Below are 27,856 nucleotides of genomic sequence, written 5' to 3'. Positions count from 1 at the left end.
TGTGTGTGTGTGTGTGTGTGTGTGTGTGTGTGTGTGTGTATGTATGTATTTATTGTGGTACAGCCATGGTTGTTTTTAACAACTATTTGTAAGTCACTCTCCAGTTTTTAATAATTTGTGTTCCACTTCTCTGAACTTCCTACAATTTGTTTACGTCTTTCCAGCAGTGAGGTCTCTTAACTCAATGCAGTATTTCAGGTTAGGTTGCAGCTACTGGATTGAGAACAGACTGTTAGGTTATTCTGTTCTATAACACCAATGCTTCTGAATGAGCAGCAGCAAATTTTAGTGGAATTTTGTGTTATGGCCCTGTTCTAAACACTTATGTCTAATTTGTCTTATTGTCCCTATGTCTCCTTCAACATTACTACTTCCCATGTTTCTGTCCTTTGGATTATTTCCTGGCTGCATTTTCTTGCATATTTCCAAACTGAACCTTATTGTCTTATTTTCTTTGTTTCTAATTTTGCCAGATCTTTTCACATTATTTCTCTATCCACAGTAGGATTTTACTGCTCCTTCCAGTTTCTCCATACTTCCAAACTGCTAATGAATCTATTTAAGACTGGAATGAACATTAGTCCCCCTGTGTACCACACAGAACAGCTTCCTACAGCCTACTAAAGTATCAGTGACCAAACTCAATTTTTCTAAAATTTACTATCCCTGATAAGTCATCAGCATTACTACAGAGGTTCTCATTTACAGCCCTGGTAGGCAGTAGATGTATCTTGCCAAAACTCAATAGTAAGGAGGAATTTAGATTTAGTGATTTTTGGTCTGTGAATGAGAGGAACTGCGTGGGAAATAAACTGAGCATGGGAGTGCATCAGTGAATGGATAAATAACATTTTATTTCCTGTCTGAGTGCAGATCAGATTACATTTTGATGCATCTATGCCTGACCCCTTAAAACTCTGTATTGAAGAGTGTGTAGCTCAGCACATTCAGTGACAGCTGGGGCACCAACCTCTATGGTCATCAAGGGAGTAGCCAACTAGGGGAGGATGAGCAGGGCATGGCTCCAGCTGCCAGGTGCAAAGCTGGCTACAGGGTGGGTGGGGAGGGCAGAGCAGCAGCCACAGGGTTGTCACCAGCCAGAGGTTTATTTTCAGTGGAAGTTGTTGCTGGTGGGGGGAAGTGTCAGCTCACTCTGTTTCCTTTTTTGGCTATTAAAGTACTGCTCTACATACATTTCAGCAGCAGCTTGCCCTGTTATGCCTCTATTAGCTGCTGCTACACTACAGTGCATCACTCAGTGCACATAACTGCCCGCTTGCACCTTTATGTAGAGGTACCCTGGTAGTAGAATGAATGATCTGCTGTGTTGGAAAGAAGCTAAATATGAGGGGTAAGGGAATTGCCAATAGATCTTATTTAGACCTTTTGACATCGGGATGGGGTCTACCCGCAGTCACAAACTGTCAGAGGGAAATCACCAGAATGTGTTTATACCTGTCACCCTACCATATACCTGCATGGCTTCTTGTGGCTCTGTGCTGTTAATACTAGATGCGTCCACTGGTCTTGTTCTGCTAGCAGAAAGAAGGGCTTCTGCCACTTCCGAGTAGCTCTGAGAGAGGACCCACTCTTTATGTTTGCCAACAGAATTCAAATCCTTGTAGTATAGAACAGGTGTTTTCTGCAAAGAAACAGTGGATTTTTAGACTTCCATGTCCTGATTCTATTTATAGCCATTTAAGCTTGGGCAAAATGGGGATAAATAGAATCATAGAAAAGTAGGGCCAAAAGGGGCCTCGGGAGATCATCCAGTCCAGTCCCCTCCTCAAGGCAGGGTTGTCCCTGACTAAACCATCCCAGTAGGATGTCTGTCTAGCCAGCTTTTGAGTACTTCCAAGGATGGAGATCCCACAGCCTGTTCCAGTGCTCAACTACCCTCATAGTGAGAGAATTCTTCCTAAAGAGTACTATAATGTGTATCCTTTTAACATCCCGTTCATAAAGGGATCAGTAACTGCACAAGGGGCCTTTCTGTGCTGCCAGAAGTGTTAGCACAAACATGAGAGATGCGGTTTTCATGGTCTGCAAGGGACAGTAGAGCCCCTGACGGCCTGAGGAATCCATGAGGGCTACTCTTTAAGTTGTTTCCTTGCTTCAGTGCACAGTTCCAGGGGTATAAGGTCTGATCTAGCCACCTGCTCATGATTTGCACACTCCTTTTTTCCAATCTGCCTTTATACTTGGCCTGAACTGATACCTTCTCCCCTAGTGATGAATTCTCAAGTGCACCTTTTACCCAAGACTGCATTATTTGGCAGCAAAAGCTTTATACGTGGGTGACGGCAGCTCTGAACCTAAGCACGGAGGTCCCCTATGTGAGCATTTTCCCCACAGTGAGTTTAAACCAGCCTGTCTGGTATAAAAAGAGCTGGAATGCCAGGATAAATATGTTCTTCTTTTATGTTTTTCTTTAAAAAAAAATTACTTCATTTGTGTGCATTTAGTCTTTTATAATGTAACTGTTCTAATTTAGGTCCTTTTGATAACTAATAGTCACTTCCCTCTCAAAAAACCCCACACACACAACAAAAATGATTTCCATATAATGTCTTTAATTGTTTCTGCACGTTAGTTTTGGCTCTATGCCAATTTTGAAATCATTACGCTGTTTCAGAGTGTAAATAAGTGGGTCTGGGCTAATAAGTTGTATGAAACACAGTTCCACACTTCATTATAATCCACTTACTAAAGTGGAAAAACCTTTTAGTACAGAAAGTGCATCTGCTTTTAATTTTCATTTTGATCTTTATGTATTTTCAGACAGAAGTGTACCTTTTTTGAGGAAGCTTTTTATATAGCCACGTCTACCAAATTCAGAGTTACTCCAGAAACAGCAAAACTAAGATACTTGCAATGTGTCAGAACAAAATTGCAGAATATGATTGCCCTTTCACATGCAAAATTACAAATCTGGGTTAACTTGATTACACTTATGTAAGTATAAGGAGAATCAGATCATTAACCTTAATTTGTGGAAGGCACACAGCTTAATTTGTGGCATGCTTGCCAAAAGGTTGGCCCCCACTGTCATAAGACACTACCCAGGTTAGAGTAGGAAAAGGCTTATCAGTGAAGTAAATGGCCTACTGAAGACAGCAAGCACTTAGCCTAGCAGAGAATATCTGTGGACTGTGCTCCTGAATACCCTCTGTTTTTACTCAGTTATCTGAGTTTCTTAGATAATACAGGTAGTAGGCTATGCTGTTGGTATCATTAACAAATCTGATTTGTATAAAAAGGGGATGATGATTAAGGCCTTATTTCATAAGCATACAATTTTTGTATGTACATGTGTGCACAGTTTCCCCCTTATTCATAAAAAAAAAGAAATGTATAGAAAGTTGTGTTCACTCATGGGCCTGTTTGAGACCCAATTCAACAATATTAAACTCCGAGTGCCACTCCAATCCCCTTCCCCTGCCTGATCTACCACTTTGCTCTTTGCTTCCTACCCTGTGCTCCCTGTCTAGTCTGCTGCTTTGCTTTATGCTTCCTGCCCTGTCTGTTGCTGTGCTCCCTGATCTGCCATGCGCTACATACATAGGCTGCCTATGTCCCTTGTAGCGGGCATAGACCCCTGATCTATGGGATCAGTCTGTGATGGTGTCACACCTAACCTATATCAGACTTTAATAAAGGAGGTGGTGTGCTTTATTAGAAGTGGACAAAAGGATTTTTATATCAGTCATACTTATTTACTTCCTGGCAGTTGTGTGGCTGGCATTTCTCAGCCCCACCATGTTGACACCCAGGGTGGTTGCCCCAGGTAACCCACCTTCATTATACTACTGGCATAGCTCCTCTTCAGCCCTGAAGCAAATGCTGGATATAAACTATGGTGTTTTAATTGTAATTGATCTTTAACTGAACAATGTAGAATTTGAAATAATCATTATTACAATGATCTCTGGGAATAAATTGGAAAAGAACTTTTATGCTATGGTGATGCTATAAGAGTGCTTTAAGATGGCACGTTTAAGTCCCCAGTGTGTGTTTGTGTTATCTATTATTATATTATCGTTTGGGCTAAAATTTGTCATCCTTGTTTTTATATAAACATGGAAGTTTTATGTGTAGGGGAAGCCTGGTAAAATCCCATTTTAGTCTGAAGTCAAGTAGAAGGCACCTTATAGACTATACCTTGTAGACTAACTAAAGACTGTGCACACAGTCTTTTGTGAGCTAAAGGTCACTTCATCAGGCAATGTGTATTGTAGCATCTAATGAAGTTATACTGAGCTTTTGAAAACTTGTACTATATAGATAGATCTACTTTAGACTATAAGGTGCAAATCTTCCCTGCCTTCTAGTCAAAATCCCGTTTTGCCAGGTGGATTATGCTAACATGAAAATATGATTTTGAATACATTTTTATATATATAATATATATATATAATAAACACATTTATTTTTACTCAACACCAATTCAGTTTTAATGCTTATTTAGCACAAATTAGGGCTAAGTCCTATAGTATCTTCGGTAACTGAGTAAAGTTACTCATACATGTGGCCCTTGTAGCTGAATGAGGACAAATTAACTTGACAAAAGAAATCTATTTTGGGATGATGACTTAATAGGTATTTGAAAACTGCATAGTGGATATGTTCAGTAAAATGCTTTCACTGAATTTTCCATCACTCCCAACTTGAGGTCATTTCATTGTGCACTTTATTATGTTTTTCTTTTTAATTTTTATTTCTGTGGGAGAATAAAACAGAATTCTATGCCAAAAGATACATTAATGCAGTGTTACAGGGGAATGTAAATGCACAAAGTACAGGCCTTCAAGTATGCTGTTGTTACTGAAACCGTAACTTGACCACATTGTATGCATTCTACTTCTAGCTGTAGATTTCAATAATCATTCAGCATTCAATAAGATAAGAAAGAATTTGGACTTTGCTAGTACTTGGGTAGTGCTAGTCTACCAGGGAAGAAAGAAGTGGTGAAGACTGAGAAGTTAGCACACTTCTCTTTGGGTCAGGGCTGCTGCCAGAAGTGTCACAATTTAAACCAATTATGAAATAAAGGTGAACAAGAAAAAATTCTGCAGCATGTTTCATAAGAATCAAGCCAAAGGTTTAAGTAATAGACACAAAGGGGGATCAGGGATTAATACAATTCTCTGTCCTTTTCCTGGCTTCAAAAGCAATGCTTCCTCAAACCCTCCCCTTTTCTCTGTGTACACTGGTGAAATTGCCTTCTCCTGGGTTTTTCCCTACTTCAGCCACTCATGGAAGTGCTAATTTAAGCATTATGGCCAGACTCTGACATGAGTAGTTACATGCTTAGATAGGTCACATCCTCAACAGGTGAGTAGAGATGCACTGATTTAGAACAGCTGAGATTCTTGTCCTGTATGTCTGTTGGAAGTTTTTCTTAATTTAGCCTCATAAAGTCAAGCAAACAAACACCCAGGGAAATAGCTTGCCTAACTGATGAACAGTGGTTGCAGTGTTTCTCTAAGAAGCCATGTTTCATTTCGGAGATTGTTGAATGATGACTATAGTCAGGAGTCTGTGCACTCCTATGCACACTTGACCTAAATTCAGTCTTAAGAGGTCTGAACTCTCCAGCCTTCCAGTGCAGTGAACTGAAAATTCTTCAAAGCTTCAGATTTATATTTTAAATCTGCTTGAACTATTTGCTACTGTATTTGATTTCACATGATTTTAATTTTACATATGCCATTGGTTTTTCAGTTGAGAATGTAGGGTATTTTCTGATTTTTCCCATAATACCTATCTAAGCATGTCATCCAGCTAAGTCATAAAAGACCATTTCTTATATTCCATAAATGACATTTCTGATATTTTGAACATTGAAAATATGGTCAAAAAGCAACAGGGAAGCATGAGCATATTTAAAAAAAAAATAGCACCTCTTTGCAGGTCGTTCTTAATATGTGGTGTGATTACAGTTACTTTAGTAGTCAACATTTCTGTTTTCTGAATCTCCAAAGATATTTTTAGATGTTTCTGGGTATCATTAATGCTTTGCCTGAAACATGTAACATAAACTGTCTTTCATGCTGTGCAGGGTCCCAGATGAAAAGATTTGCCAGAATATTTATGGACAGTATTTTAAATTATTGCTGCCATTGTAAATTTAGTATACTCCCTCTTCGAGCTCTGTTAAACTGTGCATCAAAAACAAAAAGAAAAATATACTTTGAAAAACACCTTTCAGTACACATAGAGGAATACTAATAATCTGCTGAGTGTGCTAAATATACCACAATAAGAGACTTTAGCTTTAAAATGCGTTTCCAAAAAAAAGGGGAAGAGTAAAGACATAAAAAAGATTTAGAAGGGACATTTACATTGAGGCAGACACCCAGGTAAAGTTTGTTCATGCAAAAAGCAGTGCACTTTTCCTATCATTTTGTGCAAAGATTTCATAAGCCTTATTTGGAGGAAATAGCTAAGATTTATGATTCATTAAATCCTAAATTCTAATCTTGAATCAGTTGCTGAGTTACTGTGTGACCTTGGGTAAGATACTCACTTCTCTACCTCAGTTTGCCCATTTGTACAGTGGAAATAAAAACTTCCTTTTCTTATATGTTTTATAGGATTATTGTGAGGATTAACTAATATTGCCTGAAAATTTGACTATATGGTTTAGAGCTTGTAGGAGACGATATTTATGTATTGATGCTGCACATACTTACACATCTGCATAGTTTAATACAAGTAAATATTTTCAATAAAGTACCAACTTAGGTAAATATACATGTAAGAAAATTTGCAGAATTAGTATGGAAGTAGCATTTCAGATTATACAAGCCCATTTTTCAATATACGCTGTAAAAGAGCTCATCAAAGTGTTTTAACATTTTCTAGGACTATGTGGGTCAGATTTCTAATTTCTTGTTTAATTTTTTTGTTGCATTAATACTTCTAAATATAGAGCAAGGTCAATGCAACATGGTCAATGGAATGCAAATGTTTAAGTACAGTTTATGATTTATATAGGCAGAGGTTTTTACTCTATCCTCTTTAGGTCATAATGCTTGCACTAAAGCTGCTGTTCTTTCATCCTAGTCCCTACAGTGAATGTCCTTCCATTGGTTAGTGTTAGATTCTCTATTAAAAGCTCCAGTTCTCCTTGTCAAGTGACTCTGATTGGCCTCATCAAGAGTCTCACAGTAGATGTTCCTTAGCTATCTACCATTCTTAGTTATCAAACCATGCAGATATGACCACTTTCTCTTATTGACCCTGTGCCACCATTGTCTTGGAATTGAAGTCAATTTTGGCAATAAAAATACAATAGAAAAGCCTTACATTAAAGATGGAGTGTGCTGGTGAGACAAATACGCTTAGAGACCTTGTTTTATTAAACAAAATTTGAAAGCTGTACGTAGGCAGGTTCCTCCATTATTATATAAGGTATGTATCTTTCACTGGCAAAGTGTGAGGAAACAAGATGCATATTGTATGCTTGAATGGGAAGGCAGATATTTAAATCACTTTTATAGTTTAATACCAACTAAAATGCAAGGTATCTATAATACTTGTTAAATTTAATAAAAACCCGTATAAAAGAAAATTATGTTTTATATCCATAGAACATATTTATTAGAAAAATGGGTAATTCATTATACCAAGAAGAACTAAGGGTGCAGACAGAAGTGCAGCTCCCAGCTGTAATTCAGAACATTTTCTGCTAAGCACTCTGAGTTGCAACATTACCCCAGACCAAACAGAGGTTCAGTGTTGGCTCCAGAGGCAAGGGGAATCTAGCTGTGGGCTGGGAGCCTCCAGCCAGGTTCCCACAGCAACAGCCATGGCTCTCTGCCAGGGCTCTCAGTTTTGAGAATGGGATGGGAGAAAGGCAGTAGAAGGAGCTAATTCTTTGGGCTCCCCCAGCTGATGCTGAAGGTGGGGGAGTGAATTGTAGTCCCTCCCACCTCTATTAATTGAATCTGTTCCAATGCACTATAATTACAGTGCATCAGAGCAGCCTCCCAGAGCATCTGCAGGAACCCATAATGAGCATCACAACAGAACCTCCATGTTTCTTTCCTAGACTCTTAGGCTAAATACAGACAGTCGAAAAGCCTGAAACTGAATTGATTCAATCTTCACATGTTAGTCTAAGCTGCATAGATCAGGGGTGGGCAATTATTTCGGGCAGAGGGCCACTTACTGAGTTTTGGCAAGCCATTGAGGGCCGCATGACAGGCAGCCAGAGGCAGATAAATATTAATTTTCTAAAATTTTTAGGGGCCCTGAGGGCCAGATAGAATGGCCTAGCAGGCCGCATCCAGCCCACAGGCCGCATTTTGCCCACCCCTGGCATAGATTGAACCTATAAGCGAGTGAACAGACATTCACTTTTGATTCTGGAAATGCAGGGACTCAGTACTCAGTCTAGAAGATCCCATCAAGCATCTCTGATGCTGAGTTTCAGTTTTCAAACTGGATTTGTGTCTCCAGAGATAACATCCTTGTTAACAGCAGTATATGGAGATGAGAGATTACACACCCATCAGCCCTACTGTCTCTTTGCAAGTTTGTGTACACAAAGTCAAACCCTTACCTTTCTGTAGAAGTGCAAAGTTTCAAGAATTTAAATGAATATAGGATATCAAACAACAAGAATGTACTTCATGTAGAAAACAATGATTAAATCAAGACCCGTGACCTGATTTAAATTATGCTTTAACAAAGTACATGATACTTTTTTTGTTAAAATAAAGAAATTACAGTAATAGCAATGGTAGGTTCAAAGTATATTGAAGGTTTAGAAAATATTAAAGTCCTGTAGAAACATGTAGACGAAACCCTAAAAAGTGAAGAATCGATGCATACATGCTTGACAAGGATCTTTATAGGGCATACCTATACTGCAATCCAAAGGTTTGACTGCAGTGAAGTTTGACTGCAGTATAGTGAGCAGTGTAGCTGCAAGAACAGATAACTCAGCACAAGCTAGTCACATGAATACTTATATTCATATGATTAGCTGAGTTTTGCAGCCAGTGCTGGGCCTATGTGACTTTAATTAGTGCCTGTGCTACCTAGTTTGAAACAGTCTTGGATAGGTGCATGAGCTGCAGTCACACCTCTGACTGCAGTGTAGATACCCTATGAAGTAACAGAAACAACACTTCTGGATGGAGAAGATATTCAGAAAAACAAATATTCTGAAAGAGGAGGGGAAAAGAAAAGAGATGAAACTAAGAGGAGAGAGAAATCATAAGTTATTGAAGGTGAAAATAATAGAAGGAAGAGGTCAAGTTATCAAAAAATGTCTTGGAAGGTGCTCTTATGGAAGAAATATGTTTTCTAAAGGAGGGAATATGCATGGTGATAAAGACTGAAGGAAAGATGCATCACAATAGATAGGTAAAAGGAAGGAAGTACTAAAAGTACGAAATAAGTTAACTTCACAAAAAGTGAATTTTAGTCTATTTTTTACTTTGTTTTAAAAAGAAAACTTACCTGCTCTTCTTTACTTTTCACACTGTATTAGGAGATACCTGTGCCCACATCTTGTCCTCTGCTGATAATATAGGTCCACCCTCATTTGGTTTTTAGATGAATGACAAAAACAGCTTCCCTCTGTACTAGCAGGCATATTAATCTGGATATGATATGGATACTCTGTTGACTGACTATAGCTAATTACATTATAGGGGAAACTGAGCCAAATGATGACTCCAAATTAGTTTGAATTTTGGAAAAAATCTGAAAGTTTGTCACATCTCCTTAAAATTAGAGATAATACCTGCATTTGGAATATGTATTTTTTCTCGTGGCATTCATAAGTACATTAATCTTGTACTAATAAATCTCAGCATCAAGGATCATTGTTAATTAGTGTGTAGTGGTCAGACTAGACTGGTTTAAACAGAACAGAGGAAGTTAATTATCAAAAGTTTCGGGCAGCTCTGGCAATAAGTAACCAGTTATTCAGAAAGAGAATGCCTTACTGTAGATTTAGGACTGGAGCAGGGGGGATGGGGGAAATGTGCATGTAATTGAATTTGGATAGCAGAATTCAGAGGGGCTGCCCTACTCTGTTTCCCAGGTTGTTCTAACCAGTTCAAGAGCAGTAAAACAGGGTTATGTAATTGACATGTGATGTAGCCTAAAATAGTGACTGCAAACATAGGCTGCTGTTGCTGGGCAGTTGTCAACTACAGAAATCCTTTAACTATACAACAAATGGACCTTTTCAAATGAAAATGCAGTTCAGATTATTAAATAGAGTGAACAGAATGTAAGGCCTGTTTATTTTTACCCTAAAGAATAATGGCTTCTCTGAAACTGAATTTTTAAAAGAAATTGAAAATATCATACTCAGTCATTTTGATGTATTTCAGAGCACCGATTATAAATCACAACACAAACATTTCTAAAATACATGAAATTTGCTACATTCTAGAAAATGTGATAGCATTCCTGTAAAATATGTAATATTTTGGTTGTTACATGTGGTAAATTCTGACAGATTGTAGCAACAACTTTATATATAATAATAATTATAATGAATAGACTGTAGAAATAATATGCATTATCAATTAAAAGGGATTGTAAACAATACAGTAGTAGTACTGATATCACAAAATCGCTGGGGTTTTCACATAAGTTGATGAGCACAAAGGAGAGTAAGAAGGGCAGATTACATGGATTCATGCTGTAGCAGGGAAACTCCTTCACTAGGGTTATGCCAAAAAGAGGAAAAAATCCTGATTTAGGTAAAAGTCTGTTTGCTTTATCTAATAGTTTATAAAGAAGAGGCTTCCCCTTTTCCTAAAATTCATTGATTTTTCTGAAACACATTCCCATTAGATTAGGTAAAGAATACTATAACCACTTTCAAAATTACTATAGGAACCAAAATCTGTGCTTAAGTAAGAGGTTAAATCAGTGCATAGGAAGGAGGGATGGACGGAGGAAGCTGTTTCAATCTGTTTAGGAAATACTGCTTATTTCTGAGAGCGAGGGAATCTTATTATAGAACTTCAGACATTGGGTTTAGATACTGTGGGCCTGAATCTCCTCTCTATAATTTACTAGTATAAATCAGCTGTCATTTCATTGAAGTTAGTAGAGTTAAATCAGTAAATCCAATTGACAAGAGGAGTATTCGGGCCTGAAATTTCACATGATATGAAGAATTTTCCTTTGGATGAAATTCATTCTGCTAGAAAGGTCGTGTGAAAGCACTCTGCATCTTTTAAATGCTACATGTGCTCATCAGTGAGGCCTCAAGTGACACAGGGCCTTTACATAGATTCTCACAGCATTATAGCATTATTATTATACAGCAGGGCCTTTACATTGGCTTCTCACAGCATTATTACAGCACTGTTTGGAGTTTATGATAAGGTGTATTGAGTTTGTATTTAGACAGATCTAGTGGCTCAGCATTTTTGCAGGATGGGATGAGAGGCAGAAATCTGTAGGCTGGTCCAGAAGTTGGCATAGTGGCACAGTTTTATATGTATTACTGGGACATGTATCTTAATTCATAATAATTTAATCCCCAGTTATCCTTTTGAACAGTTATTTTTTACTGTTTATGAAAAGCTAAGTCAACACAGTGCATTTTACAGTTTGTCCTGAAGACAGCAAGATGTAAGGTCACTTTTCACAATTGAAGAAATGCGTCTAAGTTTGGGGCCAGATATTACACTGACTTCTAAATATTACGTGTGTTTCAAATTTCCATCATCCCTAAAAGATGAAGCTAACATAGAGATCATGATCCCAAACAGAGAGAGAACTTGGATATCATAATAGTGGTCCTCAACTGTTTTAAGCTCAAGGCATACCTTGTTAGACTCAAGACACATCTTCAAAAATGCCAACTCTTAGCTTTCACTCATTTTTTGGCTACAGAAAAATAACTGTTCTAAAGGACTCAGGTAGACCTTACCAGTTTAGAATGTTTTTGGCATTGTGGATCCCTATTTGAAACCAGACGTGCGTGGACGTTTGGTTCCCTGAGGACAACTTGTAGTGGTGCACCTTGCGCTGCTGCTATTTGTCCCCAGGGAACACCTGTGCCACACATGCTCTGGTGCACAGCAAGGTGCCCCAGGTGAGGTAGGGGAGGCTGGGGCCAACACTGGGCTGGCCCTAGCAACCTTACTTGGGGTCCTAGGGACCTCTTTGGGGTGCAGCCGCATTGCTTCTGCCACACACAGCCTGGCCAGCAATGGAGTATGGCTCTAGCTGGCCAGGCTCCAGCTTTGGGCAGCACACACCGCCACTGCAGCACAGAGAATAAGTGACATGCAGTATGTGGCACCACATGCTGCACAGCCATGCTGCTCTGGACGCAGCCTCTGGGTTTATCTTCTGAATCACGTGTAGGTGTTTGCAGCTAACATTGCTAATATTGCTCCCTGGTGCACCTTTTAGAAAGATCTCACCGCACCCTAGGGTGCCACCCTCTGGTTGAGAATCATTATAATAGAAGATCAGGATGAAGTTTTCTTCCTAAGGTCCATTAGGTTAATCAGTGGTAGACATAATAAAAGCTTCTAGTGCTGTGGATCAGCATATGGAAAAATGGTTATTTTCAGGGAGAAGTACCATGCTATGGGATTGAAAATAGGTACAGTTACTAAAGAATCCTAAAGTAGTGAGAACTCCAGGACTGTAGACTGCATTTATGATCCCATGGTAGAACATCCTAAAGTGAGACTGTGGTGACTGTGTCTTTCAGTTGCATAACTAGAGGGGGGAGAGGCAACTGGAGTAGGACCCCCAGGTGCTGTGGTCGTGGGGAGGATGCCACAATAATTGCAATCACTGGCTGATTGCACCCCTGTGATTGGCTTTGTGGCAGGCAGTGCTGCCCCAAACATCACACGGCTGTCTTGAGTATGGAGTTTCCCAGCTATGTCTGACAGCTTTAATGCATTTGAGTCTTCCAGAAGCAAATCAGTCTTGCTCAGGTTTCCTTGAATCCATCTTCTTCTTTTATACAGTTTATTCGTTTGCTAGCAGGCTGGGAAATGACAGAATAGGGATTCAAATTCTTGTCTCCCACATGGTGATGCAGAAGGGTAAAAGTAATGATGGGATGTATAAAATTACTGAATTTATACATAGGTAATTCGTGTTTCCCTTAAAATAAATAGTTATGACAAAATGCCTGGAAAGTTAACTGTTCAAAGTAAATGATTAATAGGTACCACGGGGTTACATGTTAAGAAGAAATACAGTGGAGTTGTCATATTCGCAGCAGAGCTGCCAGAATCACTGCATTTTTAGTTCTCAGGTTTAGAACATCTATATTTATCATAAAGTGCACTTATTAATGTAAAGTAAGCAGTGGTATACATGTATTCCATGGTGAGCTGAGAATAGTTGAAGACTAATGAAATTCCTTGACTACTTTAGTTTGTGAACACAAAATTAAAAGGACAGCTTCATGCTCTGCTTTTATGTACTATTCCCCTATTGTATTGCTTTGAAAACACAAAATTCAGTAGCAAAGAGAAAAGTCAGTTGGTAGAGAGCCAATGAACTATGATAAGATAGAGATTCCTCAAAACTTAAGAACTCTGGAAAATATTGACATATTCCCATCCATATCGAGCTTCCTGACTAAAACACCAATCCTCAAAAGTGCACAATCCTCAGCATCTTAATGTAAGGCTTTTGAATTCAGAAGCACTCCATGTTGCTGCCAGGTCCTGCTGATACATATCACTTTCCAGGATTAGGGGCTAAAGAGTTTTTATAAAGCTGATGGAGGGAGGGGGAGGGAAAAGGAATCAATACAGTGTAATTACAAGAAGGCAACATTCTTTAATTGTTAAAATTAGCAAAAATCTGCACACCTCCTTTGTTTTTTTGTAACATTGCATGATCTTGTTTTCAAAGTCTAAGTATGGAGCCACAAGGAATATGATTATTCATTGGTATTTTTGCTTTCTTGGTCTTAACCACAACTTCTACCGCAGTCAGACAATGTTCTGTTTTGTAAAATGAGGCTTGGAAATTGCAGAAACTGTAGACATTTTGGGCTAGGATGGCTCTCAAGAGATCTTTTAGTCCATCCCTTGCACTGTGGAAAGATAATCAAACTGGACCACCCCTGACAGTTGTTTGTCTACATCCTGACCTTAAAAACCTCCAGTGAAAGAGATACCACAGCTTCCTTACATAGCCTACACTGGTGCTCAACTATCCGTGTATTTAGGATTTTCTTTTCTTAACATATAACTAAATTTTTATTTTTCTGCAAGTTCATTTGGTTTCATCTTGCCCTATTAGACATAGTGAATAACTGATCACCATCTGCTTTATAATAACATTTTACGTGATGGAAAAATGTCCTCGCTTAGCTCTCTTTTCTAAATTAAACAAACCCAAATCCTTCAGCCGTTCCTTATTGGAAATGTTTTCTAAATCTCTTATCACCCTTATTATGTTCCTCTGGACTCTCTCGTATTGTATACATCTTTCACTAAGTGTGGTGTCCCAAGCTATGGACTGTATTGTGGCTGAGATCTCATCAGTACCAAGCAGAATGGAATAATTAAAGCCTTGTCAGGATATGACTGCTAATTCATGCCAGAATGAGATGTGCCCTTTTTTGCAACAGTCATATTTTTTACTCATATTTAGTTGACTCGGAAAGTAATCTGCTATAACCCCTGATCCCTTTTCTGCAGCATTGTCGTCTAGCCAGTTATTCCCCACTCATCCTCTATTTAAGCTACAGTCTTCCTTGTAAGAGCCTTTGGAACTGATACTGGGAGTTCCAGAACTGGTGCTAGCTACAATTTATTGTAGGGCTCTGCAGCTTGGAGATGAGTGTGCTGGTTTTTGTAAGCCAGGGGTTGTCAGCTTGTATCTCATTGGACCTTATCCATGAATAAAAATTTTTAAGCGTGGTGTTATAGACTAGAGATAGGCATTGCACATAAACTGGTTTAAGTGATCAGAAACTGGTTTAAACCTGTAACAGAATAGATGTTCAGTGCACATAAACTGGTTTGAAAATGGCTGAAACCGGTTTGAGACAAACCTGGTTCAATGTACTATCGCACTTCACAGATTTGGCTCAAACCGGTTTATGCAATGTCTGTCCCAGACCCCTTGCTGATCTAGGTTAATTCAAAGTCCCCCAGCATTTTGGCATGCTCCCTGGCCTGGGCAAGGCTCTCTGCTCCACAGCAGGGCTGGCCCCTCCCCTCTGCTCCCTGACTGCAACTCTGGCAGAGACTTGTAGGCACAACAGCGTCTGCCTGGCTTCCTCCTGCTCTCCCCCACCCCTCACCACTCCCGGCTAAGCAGGAATCCTGCATCCCCCCTCCCTTACACAGACACCTTAGCATTAGCTAGCAAACCACATACTGGCTATGGTCCATGCTGTGGTAGACAACAATGTCTGCTTAGGGCTTTTTGGAGCTAATCAAAGCTAAGCTGGTAATATCCCTCTCTCCCTTCTTTGTTTAAGAAGAGTTTGAACTAATGAGAGGGGCTGTTTGTTTTCTGATAGGGTGATAAATGCAGATAAATGCTGTGTTATCAAGGAGGGGTGGGGGAACCCCTCTATAATCCTGCTGGGGCCTGGTCTTGTCCCTCCCCCCATGTTAGCTCAGCCCTGTGGAAGGGAAGTGAGGGCTGCTCTAGCACCCCCGGCTTCTAGCCTGAGCCACTGCAGGCATGTGCCTGTATTTCTGGGACGTCTGTACAGTTACAAAGTGATTCAGCCTAGCCAAGTGAGACTAACCTGCAAAGATTGAGTCGATTCAAGTTCAGAGTTTTTGAATGTCTGTCCGTAGTCATATGCTGTCTCTTGCAACATGTAGGTTTTAAAAGCCCTAGAAAAAAAGTATCTTGTGGTTGTGTCAGGACTGACTAGCTTTATAAATATGTTGGACAATGGATTTGTATAGAATAGTTTAGATAGAAATGATCCTGCTTCTGGCAGGGGTTCAGACTAGATGACCTCTAAAGTTCCTTTCCAGTCCTACTTTGTATACGTCTGTAAAATTATTCTATAAAATATTATTCTAACTTCTGAAAAAATTGGGAATCTTGACTAGTCCGGTGACAAAGATGAAGAAATCAAGAAGGCTGTGACAGAATATAGGAATGTGAAAAAGCAGGAGTTACAAGGAAAAATCTCCTTGCCTCTCCACAGCAAGACATAATAGAAAAGAACAGTTACAAACAGCAATAAACCACAACTAAAAAGAGGAGCAATAAGCTTTAAAAGAATAACCTTCTTAAAAAGGTTAACTGAACCCACTTAACACAGGTGAAAACCACATCTCTGTGGTCCGGTCCTCCATCTTGTCTCCTATTTCCACAAATAGAATTAATACCTTAATTTCAAATGCCTGGTAAAATGGTGGAGAAAATTGCCATCTCTGTTCGTAATACTAGAGCAGTAGTTCTCAGCCTTTTTAGACTCCAGACAACCCCTCCAAAAATACCAGTTCTTAGCTTTCACTTGTTTCTTGACTGTGAAAAAATAATAGAAGAGTTTTTCTACTGCAGAGAATTCAGAAAGATCAAAACGGGTTAGAATGTTATTGACACCATGGCAGTGATTCTCAACCAGGATGACTTGGGGTGCCCTGAAATTCTTTCAAGGGTGTGATGAGGTGCTGCATAACATGTTAGGCATGAAAATAGGATACACAAGACAAAACCAAGATTTCATCCATAGGGTTAAAAACTTTCTGACCTGTAGTGGTCCTTCTGAGTTTCTTGCAGTAGAAGAATTGCTTTATTATTTTTTCTGTAATCAGAAAACATGTCAGACTAAGAGCTGGCACTTTCTGAGGGATGCCTTGAATCCAGGGAAGCGGTGCCTTCAGTCTGGAGAGATTGAGAGCCACTGTACTATGTATTCCTGTTTGAAACCTCTGGTTTTATCTTGCTGTTACACCCTGGTTGAGAATCACTGCGTTAAGAGTGGTAGGATTTTTTTTCTACTAATTCAGCAAGGGGTTTGAGGAGAGAAGGTATGGAATTCATCACCAAAATCTTAGGTTACAGGCCTCTACAACAAATCGAAGTCGGGGTGGGGGAGAGGGGGAGGAATAATATACATACAACATGGTTCAGTACCACTTTGTAAGGGAAATGGTTCAGATATCATATTATTGATCACAGCTCTTGAAGTGGGATTTTATATAATAAAAGTATTCACTTTGGAATTGTATCTTGCTGCTACTATATCAATAATCTAATGTACATTATCTGAACTATGCTTTTTTTAAATCGTCCTTGATATATGCAGATTAATATAAGGAGGATGTGTTTCAATCTCTGTGGTGAAGTTTTGGTTATAACTTTAATTGGAACAATTCATAGAATCATTGCCTGATTTAGGAATTGCAGAAGTAATAGCTTAACTTAAAGTGGTTGGTAGTGTACCTTGGTGTATTTTGTTATTTTTTTTAGATGTAGCTAAAACAAAGCTTTTTAATATCTCCTCCAGCCTTTTCTCTCTTGCAAGAAGAGACTACCCTTCTTAAAATCACTATATGTTTTTAAAATCTTTATTTGTTTTATCACTGATCATATTAGTTCCTTTGAGTCCTTTCACTGGATCCTTCTTTCTCCTTCTTATCTTTATATTTAGGTTGCTTTATAATTTATCCCAACCCAATTTAGCTGATCTTGTAACCTTTTGTTCAAGTATTCACAGCCTTTACTGTCTACAAATTGGCTTCTTCCTTAAACAGCTGCTTGTCTTTTTCCAGCTTGAACCTCGTACATGAGAAAAACCTGCCGATACAGCTTACGTAACCACTATCTTGTCTTTTTTCAAGTCCCTCCTTTAGTCTCTTCTCTGCTAGGATCCTTATAAAACCAAGCCTGCTGATAATGGCTAGAATAGTGGCAAGCTCTGTATAGTCTTCTTCCTGTTTCCTTTTCCATCTCCCTTCTTCCATCTTTGCAACCTCAGTGGCAAAAAGAAAAAAGAAAATAAAACTTGCAGCAGAATACTGTAAAAAAAGTTCTACTTGAATGTTATGGCTCACCTCAGGCTTCCCCAAACTTCAGAGAAAGAGTTAGTGGTATCTTTTTATTGTGTTAGAAGAGGGAAAGAGTGTGGGGAAGAAGAGATGGGGAATGAAAAGAGTTTTGTGAGAAGCAGAGATAGAAAAAAGAAGAAAGAAACAGCCCATTCTAAAGGGCATTTTAGCACCTTAGGATGCAGGCTTGTGCCTGGTGAATGCCATTTTCCCTCTCTGATTTCAGTAGGAATTTATATGCATTGGAAAAACTCTGTATCTGTCTGTATCCTTCAGTGTCTGATGCCTTAAAAGTCTTGCCGAAAGGGAAGTTGGGCAAAGGGATGGAGATTTAGTTGCAAATAAATCCAAACCTGTTTCCCATAATTATAGAAAAGAAAACATACTTTTTACTGGATATATATTTGCAATTCCAGGGTCCAGAAAGCTATTGTCTGGATGATAATTGTTCTATTATGTAGTTGTATTATGCGTAGTAAGTTCATATAAGAAGTGCTGGGTTGTAGGGTTTTTTTGTAGTTCCCATTAATGCAGTAAAAAAACTAAAAAGATTATTAAGTGTTAAAATATTTTAGATTTTCCAAAAAAATGCCTTCTAGAAATAAGGAATCTTGTATGCTAAAGAAATTGTCAGCAGATAAATGAATATGTTATTTATGAGAGAAACTGCTTGCACCTTTTGTATCATGTATTAGTTTAAATATTCAAGTATATGCTATTTCAAAACTGATAAATCTTTACTGAATTGGACTCTCAGCAAACTTTCAACAACAACATTCAGTTATTGTAGTCTACTCAAAGTATCCTAAGTCTGAGTTGTAGAAGTACATAGTAGGAATATTTCTTATAACAGCACGGTATGACAGGGACTGAATCAAACATTTTCGCAATATATAAAAAAAAGTGTCCTGTGTAATTATCCTGAAGTACATAAATGTTAACCTACTTTTACTAAGCTCATTAGCTTTTGAAAGCAGTAATGAAAAATGTTGACTTAACAGGTGTACAACTTCATAGAAAAAACTACCTTCAAGGGAATTCCGCAGTGGGGTTCATTTTGCAGCATTTAAGCTGACTGGTCATAATAATAGCCTGCACCCACCTGTAAAAGCCTAAAAATGGTATTGCAGTGCTGTGTGATGTACCAAGGACAATTGTATAAGTATTGAACAGTTATGTCCACATTTCTAGCCAAAAATAACATTTTTTACAATCATATCAACATTCAGGTATTGATATTTTTAATGGCACCTTTTTAGTATGGAGTGTTACATTTACCACTCTCTCTTGTCCCTTTTTTCATATTTTAATCCTCCTTTCAATATTTCATTCTATTTCTTTACCATATGTATTTAAATTTGTATACAGAAAATATGTTAATAAGCATTAGACATGATATTTCTTTCTGAGTCATTATTTAATTAGTCTTCAAAACCTGTTTTACGTCAGTTGATTTGGTACACAAAAATATATTTTTCTGGTCTCCCAGAGTCCCATCATGCCCCTTTCAGGTTAGTTTGAATAGAACACTGAAGCTAATGTAATCTTCCTCTTTGACCACTCTGACCATACTATGCTAATTCTTCCCTGCCTTCTACTTTCTTTCTCTTTCAAATTCAAGTGTCCTATTCCTATTTTAAAAACCCTACGTGACTTATGCCTACAACTCTGCTTGCATTTTCCCCACTTTCTACATTCCTTCAATTATGCAAAACTAAATATCCTTAATATACTTTCCCCATTCTTGACCTCATACATTTTTGCATGCTGTCCCTTTCCCTTCCATGATTTAGAATCATAGAAATTAGGGTTGGAAGGGACCTCCAGAGGTCATCTCATCCAACCCCCTGCTCAAAGCAGGACCCATTCCCAATTAGATCATCCCAGACAAGGCTTTGTCTAGCCATATTTTAAAAACCTCCAAGGATGGATATTCCACAACACCTCTAGGTAACCTGTTCCAGTGTTTTACTCATTGCACACCAAACAGCTTGCTTCCCTTTAGGGTTGATTCATAACTGTAGTGAATCAGACACTTCTTCCGCAGAGAATTAAGACATTATCAATCACATTTCTGGTAACTGATTAAAACAAGCGTGCTGCAAACTGCTTGGCAAACTGGCCTCTGTTGTGATGAATTATTATACCTGACTTCCACTGTCTGTTTCTGAGACTCTAGACATATTAGCACAGGGAATTGTCTGTTTGGTTTTTTTATATGCAGCTTTGTACTTAACAGTGCTTTACGTAACTTCTAATGATTCTGCAACTATAAAGTGTTCAAAAAAAGCTCAGTTTCAGTATGTCTGAAAACCATATGCAAATAAGCAGCATAATCCTGTTCACAAAGATGGAAAACATTTATTTCTAAGATGTACCAGTACTTTCTGTCTAGTAAAAGTGAAGGAACAAATGTTGATTCCTGTAACAAGATGTTTAATAGGTTCATCTGTATTTGTTTTGGAAGCACAAAGCTAGGTACTATGATAGGTCAAGGGTAGATAAAAATCGGGAAGATAAAGAACAGGAAGAGAGATTCTCTGGATTAACAGTGAAGAATGGAATATTAGAGAAATAGAAGTAGATCAGAAAGAATGGAAAATAGGAAGAATGAAAAACATGTAAACAAACAGGCTCTGAATAACATTCTTCTTTGTTTTGGTTCATTCAGGACAGCACAATTACCTGTGTGCAGGACGGAATGACTGTATAATTGATAAGATTCGAAGGAAGAACTGTCCAGCTTGCCGATTACAGAAATGTCTACAGGCTGGGATGAATTTAGGAGGTAAGTGTAACGTTTATAACTCTGCATTTAAATGTTGTATGTCAAAAAATTTTTTGCCTAATATCTTACATTCATAACAGCTGCATAATCTCAGAAGTTTAAGGTGGAATAACACTAGAAAAATGCACAATAGCTAATAAACCTTATTGTCATTCTAAATGAGATTTTGGGAGATACGTATTTTATAGCTTAGACTAAGAAAAGTGGGTGTTCGATGATGACAGTAATTTTAGTGAAATTTCATATAGCTAAGAGTGTTGAAGCTTTAAGAACTGTATGCTTTTTTGGTGATAGTGCTGGAGAGTGTTTCTGAGAACATTTAAAAACATTTTACGCCATAATGAAAGGCAGGTTTATGCAGAGTGTTAGCTCTCAATAACCTCTAAATCCATAAAGATTTAACAATGAAGTAGTTTAAATATGCAGTTATATTTATGATAATGCTGCATAATTCATATTCAAATAACAGAATAAGACAGAATCCTTTTTTTTTATGATGAGCAAAAGTATTTTGAAAACCGTACTGTATCACTGTTTGTTTTAATTCTTTTCATTGTTACAATGGGGTTTCTAGAATTTTATATGGCACAGACTTATCTAGTGTAGATTTAGTAGACATCTTTTGGACCATCTGGCCCTCCATATCATACTTCATTATTACACATCATCCTTCCAACAACTGCTTTCATGACTTCCATGGGGAAATTTGTCTGTGAGCAAAGGAAGAATTGCTGGTAGTATTTAACAAGCACAAAGCCAAACTTCTTTTCCCTCAGATGTCATTAACCCTTCTGTCAGTAACCATTTGCTGCTATTTTGCTTACTGAACCTTCTATTCTCTCTACTCTACACTCTAGTCTTGTTGTCATACTCTTCCTCCACAGCCTTTATCCCAGTCAGTAAAATACAAACTTCTTATATGTATATTTAAGGTGCTTTATAATTGCCCTTCTTGTTCAAGTATTCACAACCTTTACTGTCTACCAATTGACTTCTTCCTTAAATTGCTGCTTGTCTTTTGAGCGAGGACAACTGGGTAGCTGCCCTTTTGAGGGAGGGCAACTGCATAGGCCATAGATCTGTCTTGCCCAGTATGCTGGTGGCTCCTTCATGGAGCCATCTCACAGGCATGTACCTGGCCTGTTTTACAGACACCCCGACACCTGCCCCTTCTGCCCACAGAGGCAGACACTGGCATATGCCTATCTTGAGTGCACCAGGTTGCAGCCCCTTTTCTGCCTGCTCCAGAACCTCTTGCTGAGGTTCTGGCTGCAGTTCTTCCTTCACCTTTTCTTTTATGGATTTCCTGTCCATGGCCTCACCATGTCCTGGGACTTCCTGGTCAGCCTCCTCCAGGCTGTAGCCAAGGTGGCTATCTACAAAACCAGGAAGGAGGCTCTGGCCAGGAGGAGCCCAGGCAAGTGTGGGGCTGCTTTCCTGACACTTCTCCACTCATGTATCTGGACAGAGTTCACTGGTCGGCATCCACAGGCTCCCTTGACTCCTTCAAGGGGCAGTGAGCACTGGCTGGTGTGTTCCATTTGGTGTCTCCCCTGATGGCCTAGTTATTAACCTATGACCTCACTCCCATTCCTGTTTTCTTTTTTGTTGTCCCATGTAATCAGTTGATGTGTCCTCAGTAGTCTCCCTTATTCAGGGAGGCTTATAGTTCTCCATGATGGGCCAAGTCCTATGACCTACCTACAGCATATCAAATAGACCCGAGCAAAGAGTAGATGCTGAAAAGGAGATTGAACAAGGTATAACCACATTTTTTTCCTACTGTTCTGCTCCTACTTGCAGCCTCCAGCATTTAGGGTTTAGGAAGTTCTAATTCAGAGAGTATACCTCTAGCTCCTCTTCCCAATAATGACTGATGCACTTTTTCTCTAAGTATTTGTCTGATTGCTTTGAAACTGGCTAAACTGCCAGCTTCTACACCATCTTGTGACAATGAGTTCTTCGCTTTAATTATGCTGTGTGAAAAAGAACTTCCTTTTGTTAGTTTTATTTATTATTTACTACCTACTTGTTTCATTTTATGACTCCTGGTTCTTGTATTGTGAGAGATAATAAATAATAAATCCCTATTTATTTTCTCTTCACCATTTAGTATTTTGTAAACTTTTATCATGTCCTTTTTCTACCTGAACCTGGTCTAGCGTCTTTGGTCTCTCCTTATATGAAGTTTTCTCCATATCACTAATCATCCTTGTTCTTCTTCTTTGTGCCTCCTCTAGTTCTTTTATATCCTTTTTGAAATATAGGGACCAAAATGAGGCACAGTATTCAAGTTGTGGGTGCACCATGGATTTATGAAGGGACATGAGTGTTGGGGACAACTTCCTGGTTGGGGACAACTTCCTGAGTGTTGGGGACAACTAGGGACCTTGTTCTTCTTGAACTGTTGCTCACAGGCAAGGAAGAATTCGTGGGGAATGTAGTAGCAACTTGGGCAGCAGTGACTACGAGATGACTGAGTTCAGGATCCTCAGGAAAGGAAGGATGGAGAACAGCAGAGTAAGGATCCTGCACTTCAGAACAGCAGACTTCGACTCAGTCTGGAAACTGTTTGGCAGGATCTGAGAGGGACAGGAGTCCCAGAGAGCAGGCTGTAATTTAAAGAAACCTTACTGAGAGAGCAGGAACAAACCATTCTGATGTGCAGGAAGAATAGCAAGTATGGCAGAAGACCAGCTGGCTCACAAGAAATGTATTCTCTACCAAGTATGTCATGTCCATTGGTCAGGGCTTCAGTGTGTACAGGTCACAGAGCTCATTGATGGCTATATATTGTTCTTAAGATACTACTTTCTTCCCTTCTTACAGAATATTATATTTAGAAGCAAGAAAACAACATTTAAATACTTATATTCTATAGAGAAACATTATAATACACTGAATAGCAAAGTCTGGATTCTACCTTGCAGAATAAATACTGTTTCCCTAGGTTTTGTAAATAATTTCTCTCTTCTTTATACCCATCCTAATCTATTGACCAAATTAGGCCTTTAGTTATCACAATAGGACATTTTATAAAGCATGGAAGCAACATTTGGTGATGTATCATAGTCTTATTACTATTGCAAAGGCATTCATCTCTGTAAAGGAAAACTTTTTTTCTGGAAATAAATTCTGAATAAAAAAGGAATGAAAAAAAGAAAACTTAGGGCAGGTACTACTTAGTGGGTATGTCTACACAAGATAGTTTACTGTGCATTAGATTGATCTAATGTGCAGTAAAGCATCACCATCTACATGAGTGCAGCAATTAATACGCAGTAGGTTAGTCTCTTGCACCATTTTCTACTACCTGCAGATACATCTACTAGAAATAAGTTTATTAAAATAATGCATTGAAGCGCACGTGTAGCTATTAACCTAGGCATCAGTGAGCCACAGGGGGTGGGGAGTGCTATCCTGAGTTGGTGGGACACCTGCCAGCCACATGGAGATTGGGACTTGCTGTGTTACGGATTTGAACCTGTTTCTGATCACTTATACCAGTTTGTGTAGCCTGTGTCTGACCCCAGAAGTTCAATGTACATAAATCACTTTCAAAATGGCCCAAACCAGTTTAAGATAAACCCAAATGGATGTAGTATCAGACTTAACTGATTTAGGTTAAATCATCATATACGTCTGTCTCAGATCCCCTCCAGATTCAAGTTAACCGTCAATCCCCCAGCATCCCAGGATACTTTGCACCTCCCCTGCAAACCTTTGTTCACAGGGTAGGTGGGCTAGCCTTGGCCCAAGCTGTTTCTTGCCACCAAGCAGGGAGGTATGCTCAAGCACCCCCCCAGCTTCTGGGTTGAGTCACTGCAGACATGTAGCTGGATTTCTGGAATCAAAAGTGAATGGTTTGTTCACTTGCTTATCAGTTCAATCTACACAGTTTAGACTACCTGCGAACATTATATTGTTTCAGCCTAGGGCTTTTTGTCTGTCTGTACTTAGCCACAGTGTTTGTATAATAATTCATCAAGTCACTATGTAATGTTTCTTCAGTGAAGCTATTTTCATAGTTTCCATCTCTGGAATTTCTTATCAGATTTTGCAATTTATAATGGTAACAAAGTTAAATTTACCACATTAACTTAATCCTTCTCCCTCTTTCAAAGAAATGTCTCTCTTCTCCCTTCCCATCTCTTCCCTCAGATACACACTTCAGCAAGTAGTGGTTTGAAACTTTTTCAGGAGCCATAGTTTGTTTTTTAACTTATAATGCCATATTTTAGACTGCAATATTGGAAGGGTTTCAGAGTGAGCAACTTAATTAGGAAGGCATGCTCACATTGTTGGTTTATACTCTTTTCAAAATGCTGTAATTAATTTTTAATTAATTATGGGCCAAACCAACTTCATGTATTGTGAAGTTTCTTTCCAGAATGTTCTGTAATACAAGCCTAGGGTTCTCTTCTTTCTGTACTCAGATAAGGCAATGAAGCTGAAATAAATATGATGGCTGGTTATTTGTAAATTAAATGATTTATACGTCATGGAAATTGCAAATATTAATTAAGCAGTGCCTAGAAAATGTAGGTTGTGGTCCTTAATATATACACAAGCAACTTAACTCACAGAATTTCTTATATGTGTTTCTGCTTTTCTTTGACAAACTGAGAAAAAAAATCACCAAATTTTTAAAAATGCCCTGTGACAACTATTTAACTTTTAGTCAAAAAGTAGTGTTTTCTTTTTGGGGGAGGCAAAGGGGAATAGGAAGAGGGAGAGGATCAAAAACCTATTTTTAATTCTTCAAAAAAATTGGTCATCTCTTATATATATTTCCATTATAGCAAACTAGTGGATCCTTCCTCAAACTGATATCAGTAGTGAGCCTGAATAGCAATGGCCTTTATTAGATGACATAGTGGTCTAGCTAACATAATGTATATTTATGTACCTTTAAATTACATACTTAAGTGTTTCGTAGAAGTTCTGCTATATTTGAAGTCAGTCCTGGTAGTGGCTCTGGAAGTAAGTTTATGCATATAGTTGAATAATCTGGCATTTTAACCTTTGTATAAAGCATTCATAATTATTAGCAGTTTAATTTGAACACACACTTTAATTTAATTAAGCACACGTGTATAGTAGAATAAAAAGAATTACAGAAACTGCATAAACAACCGGGTTTCTGTCCATATGTAAAGTACAATTTTGATTTTCAGAAAAAAATTATAACTGAAAGTGTTACCAAATGTTAATTACCCTGAATTATTGGACATCTTACATTTTGTGATTTATATATGGATTTGCTATAAATCATCTGTCTCTCAGTTCCAAAATGAAATGAAAACTTGATTAGAATGTGATTTATATCAATTTTCCAACTGTAAATTATTCTAATTTGAAAAAAAGGATGCAAGAAGATTATGAGGTTTTAAAAAAGCAACAACCTTATGTTCCAGAAGGATCTTGTATGTTTTTTTCCCTTAAATTTTTAGACTGACTTGTTATTTCTAATGTCTACCGATGTTCAGATGCTCATTAGTTGTGCTTCACATTATATTTGTTATTCTGGTTGTCATAACTTAGTAAATATGTTCAAGCTTCACAAAACAATTATATGTGGGATAATTATTCTATATAAAAGTATGTATAGAATAATTCCATAGACTAATTATAGAGTCAGAGATTTAGTCACTTCGCATTTCTCATGACTGAGAAATGACCACTGATTTACGTTTTTAACTTCAGCTCTGTCACACCGGGCATGTTCAGTCTAGTCTGTATTATAATTTCCAGTCTTAAGAACAACCACACTGCCTTGGACCATGATCATCTCTAAACAGCATCTTTCTGTACTTCGGAGAGGAATGCATAAGCAAATCCAACCTGCTGCATTGAACTGTGTTAGTAATTTTCAGTGGCATTCTTCCCCCTGAGGCCAGGTACAGCCATTACATTTTTACTGGTATAAGTGCTCAGAAATCGGTCTATACCCATAACAGAACACAAATTCGACACACATAGACTGGTTTTAAAATGGCGGAACCCAGTCTAAGATTTGCCCTTCCGACCAAAGGACAAATGTGTGTTCTGTTAGCCTCCAATGTAAACTACACCAATTACAGAAAACTGATTAATTTGTATCGATTCTGCCTCAGGCTTTTTGAGTGTCAGTAATAGTGGTCCAGTATGATGTTATGAGGCACTGTTTTGCTGAATATGCCATATTTTAGGTCAGTGGGGGACCAGCCTTTTGGCAGGAGTGCTACAAAGTAGATACTCCAGTTCCCTTCCCAATCTGCTGTTTTGCTTTCTGCTCCCTACCATCTACCACTGTGCAGCCTGTCTCCTCCCCAATCAGCTTTGTGCCCCTTTATGATCAGTTTTATGCCAGACAGAAGTTGTGCATGCCACACAGGCTTAGTGTAGATGGTCAAAAAGTCTGAGGCTGAATTGATTCAGTCTTTGTAGTTTTAGTCTAAGGTGCAGCGTTTGAACTGAAAAGCAGATGAACACACATTCACCTTTGATTCAGGAAATGCAGCCGCATGCCTGTAGTGGCTCAGGTCAGAAGCCAGGGGGCACTAAAGCACAGCTGCCAACCGCCCCCCACCCTCCCTGCTACACCGGAGTGGGCATGGCCGGGCCCCAGCCCTGTCCTGCCTGGGTGGGGAGGGGAAGGTAATAGCATTTGAATTCATAAAAAGTTTTAAAAAGAATAGTTCTTTCTCTGAAAAACTATAAATTGAAAATTATAAAGACCTGGGAGGTGTGTTCGCTTACTCTTCCGGATGTCCCTGAGGCCTCTGGGATTTTCAGTCCAGTGTCAGAGCAGCAGGACTCTATAGGGTTGCTCAACACTTCCTTCTCCTGTTTCCAGGTGCTCCTGGGATCTGTAGTCCACAGTCACAGCCAGCAGTAACTTCCAGTAAGTTTAGCAGCAGGGCAACACTGTACTTTCATAGATTTCATAGACATTAGGGCTGGAAGGGACCTCAGAAGATTATCAAGTCCAGCCCCCCGCCCGAAGGGCAGGAAGTCAGCTGGGGTCATAGAATCCCAGCAAGACAAGCATCCAGTTTGCTCTTGAAGGTGTTCAATGTAGGTGCTT

General features: G+C 38.7%; 1 protein-coding gene across 3 annotated transcripts in view; it reads left to right on the top strand.

The window, feature by feature from the left end:
* NR3C2 (nuclear receptor subfamily 3 group C member 2) overlaps positions 1-27,856 on the top strand; it is a 315,216-nt gene that overhangs the window by 211,035 nt on the left and 76,325 nt on the right. For all 3 annotated transcript variants that reach the window (XM_019534451.1, XM_019534450.1, XM_019534449.1), the window contains exon 4: positions 20,671-20,787. In XM_019534451.1, the coding sequence (XP_019389996.1) occupies positions 20,671-20,787 (117 nt within the window). The remainder of the gene's footprint in view (positions 1-20,670; positions 20,788-27,856) is intronic.

Source organism: Crocodylus porosus, unplaced genomic scaffold (assembly GCF_001723895.1).
Source record: "Crocodylus porosus isolate Cpor-Errol unplaced genomic scaffold, CroPor_comp1, whole genome shotgun sequence".
NCBI classification, from domain to species: Eukaryota; Metazoa; Chordata; order Crocodylia; family Crocodylidae; genus Crocodylus; species Crocodylus porosus.
The sequence above is the reverse complement of the archived record's forward strand: the minus strand, read 5'-3'. Positions and strand labels throughout refer to the sequence as shown.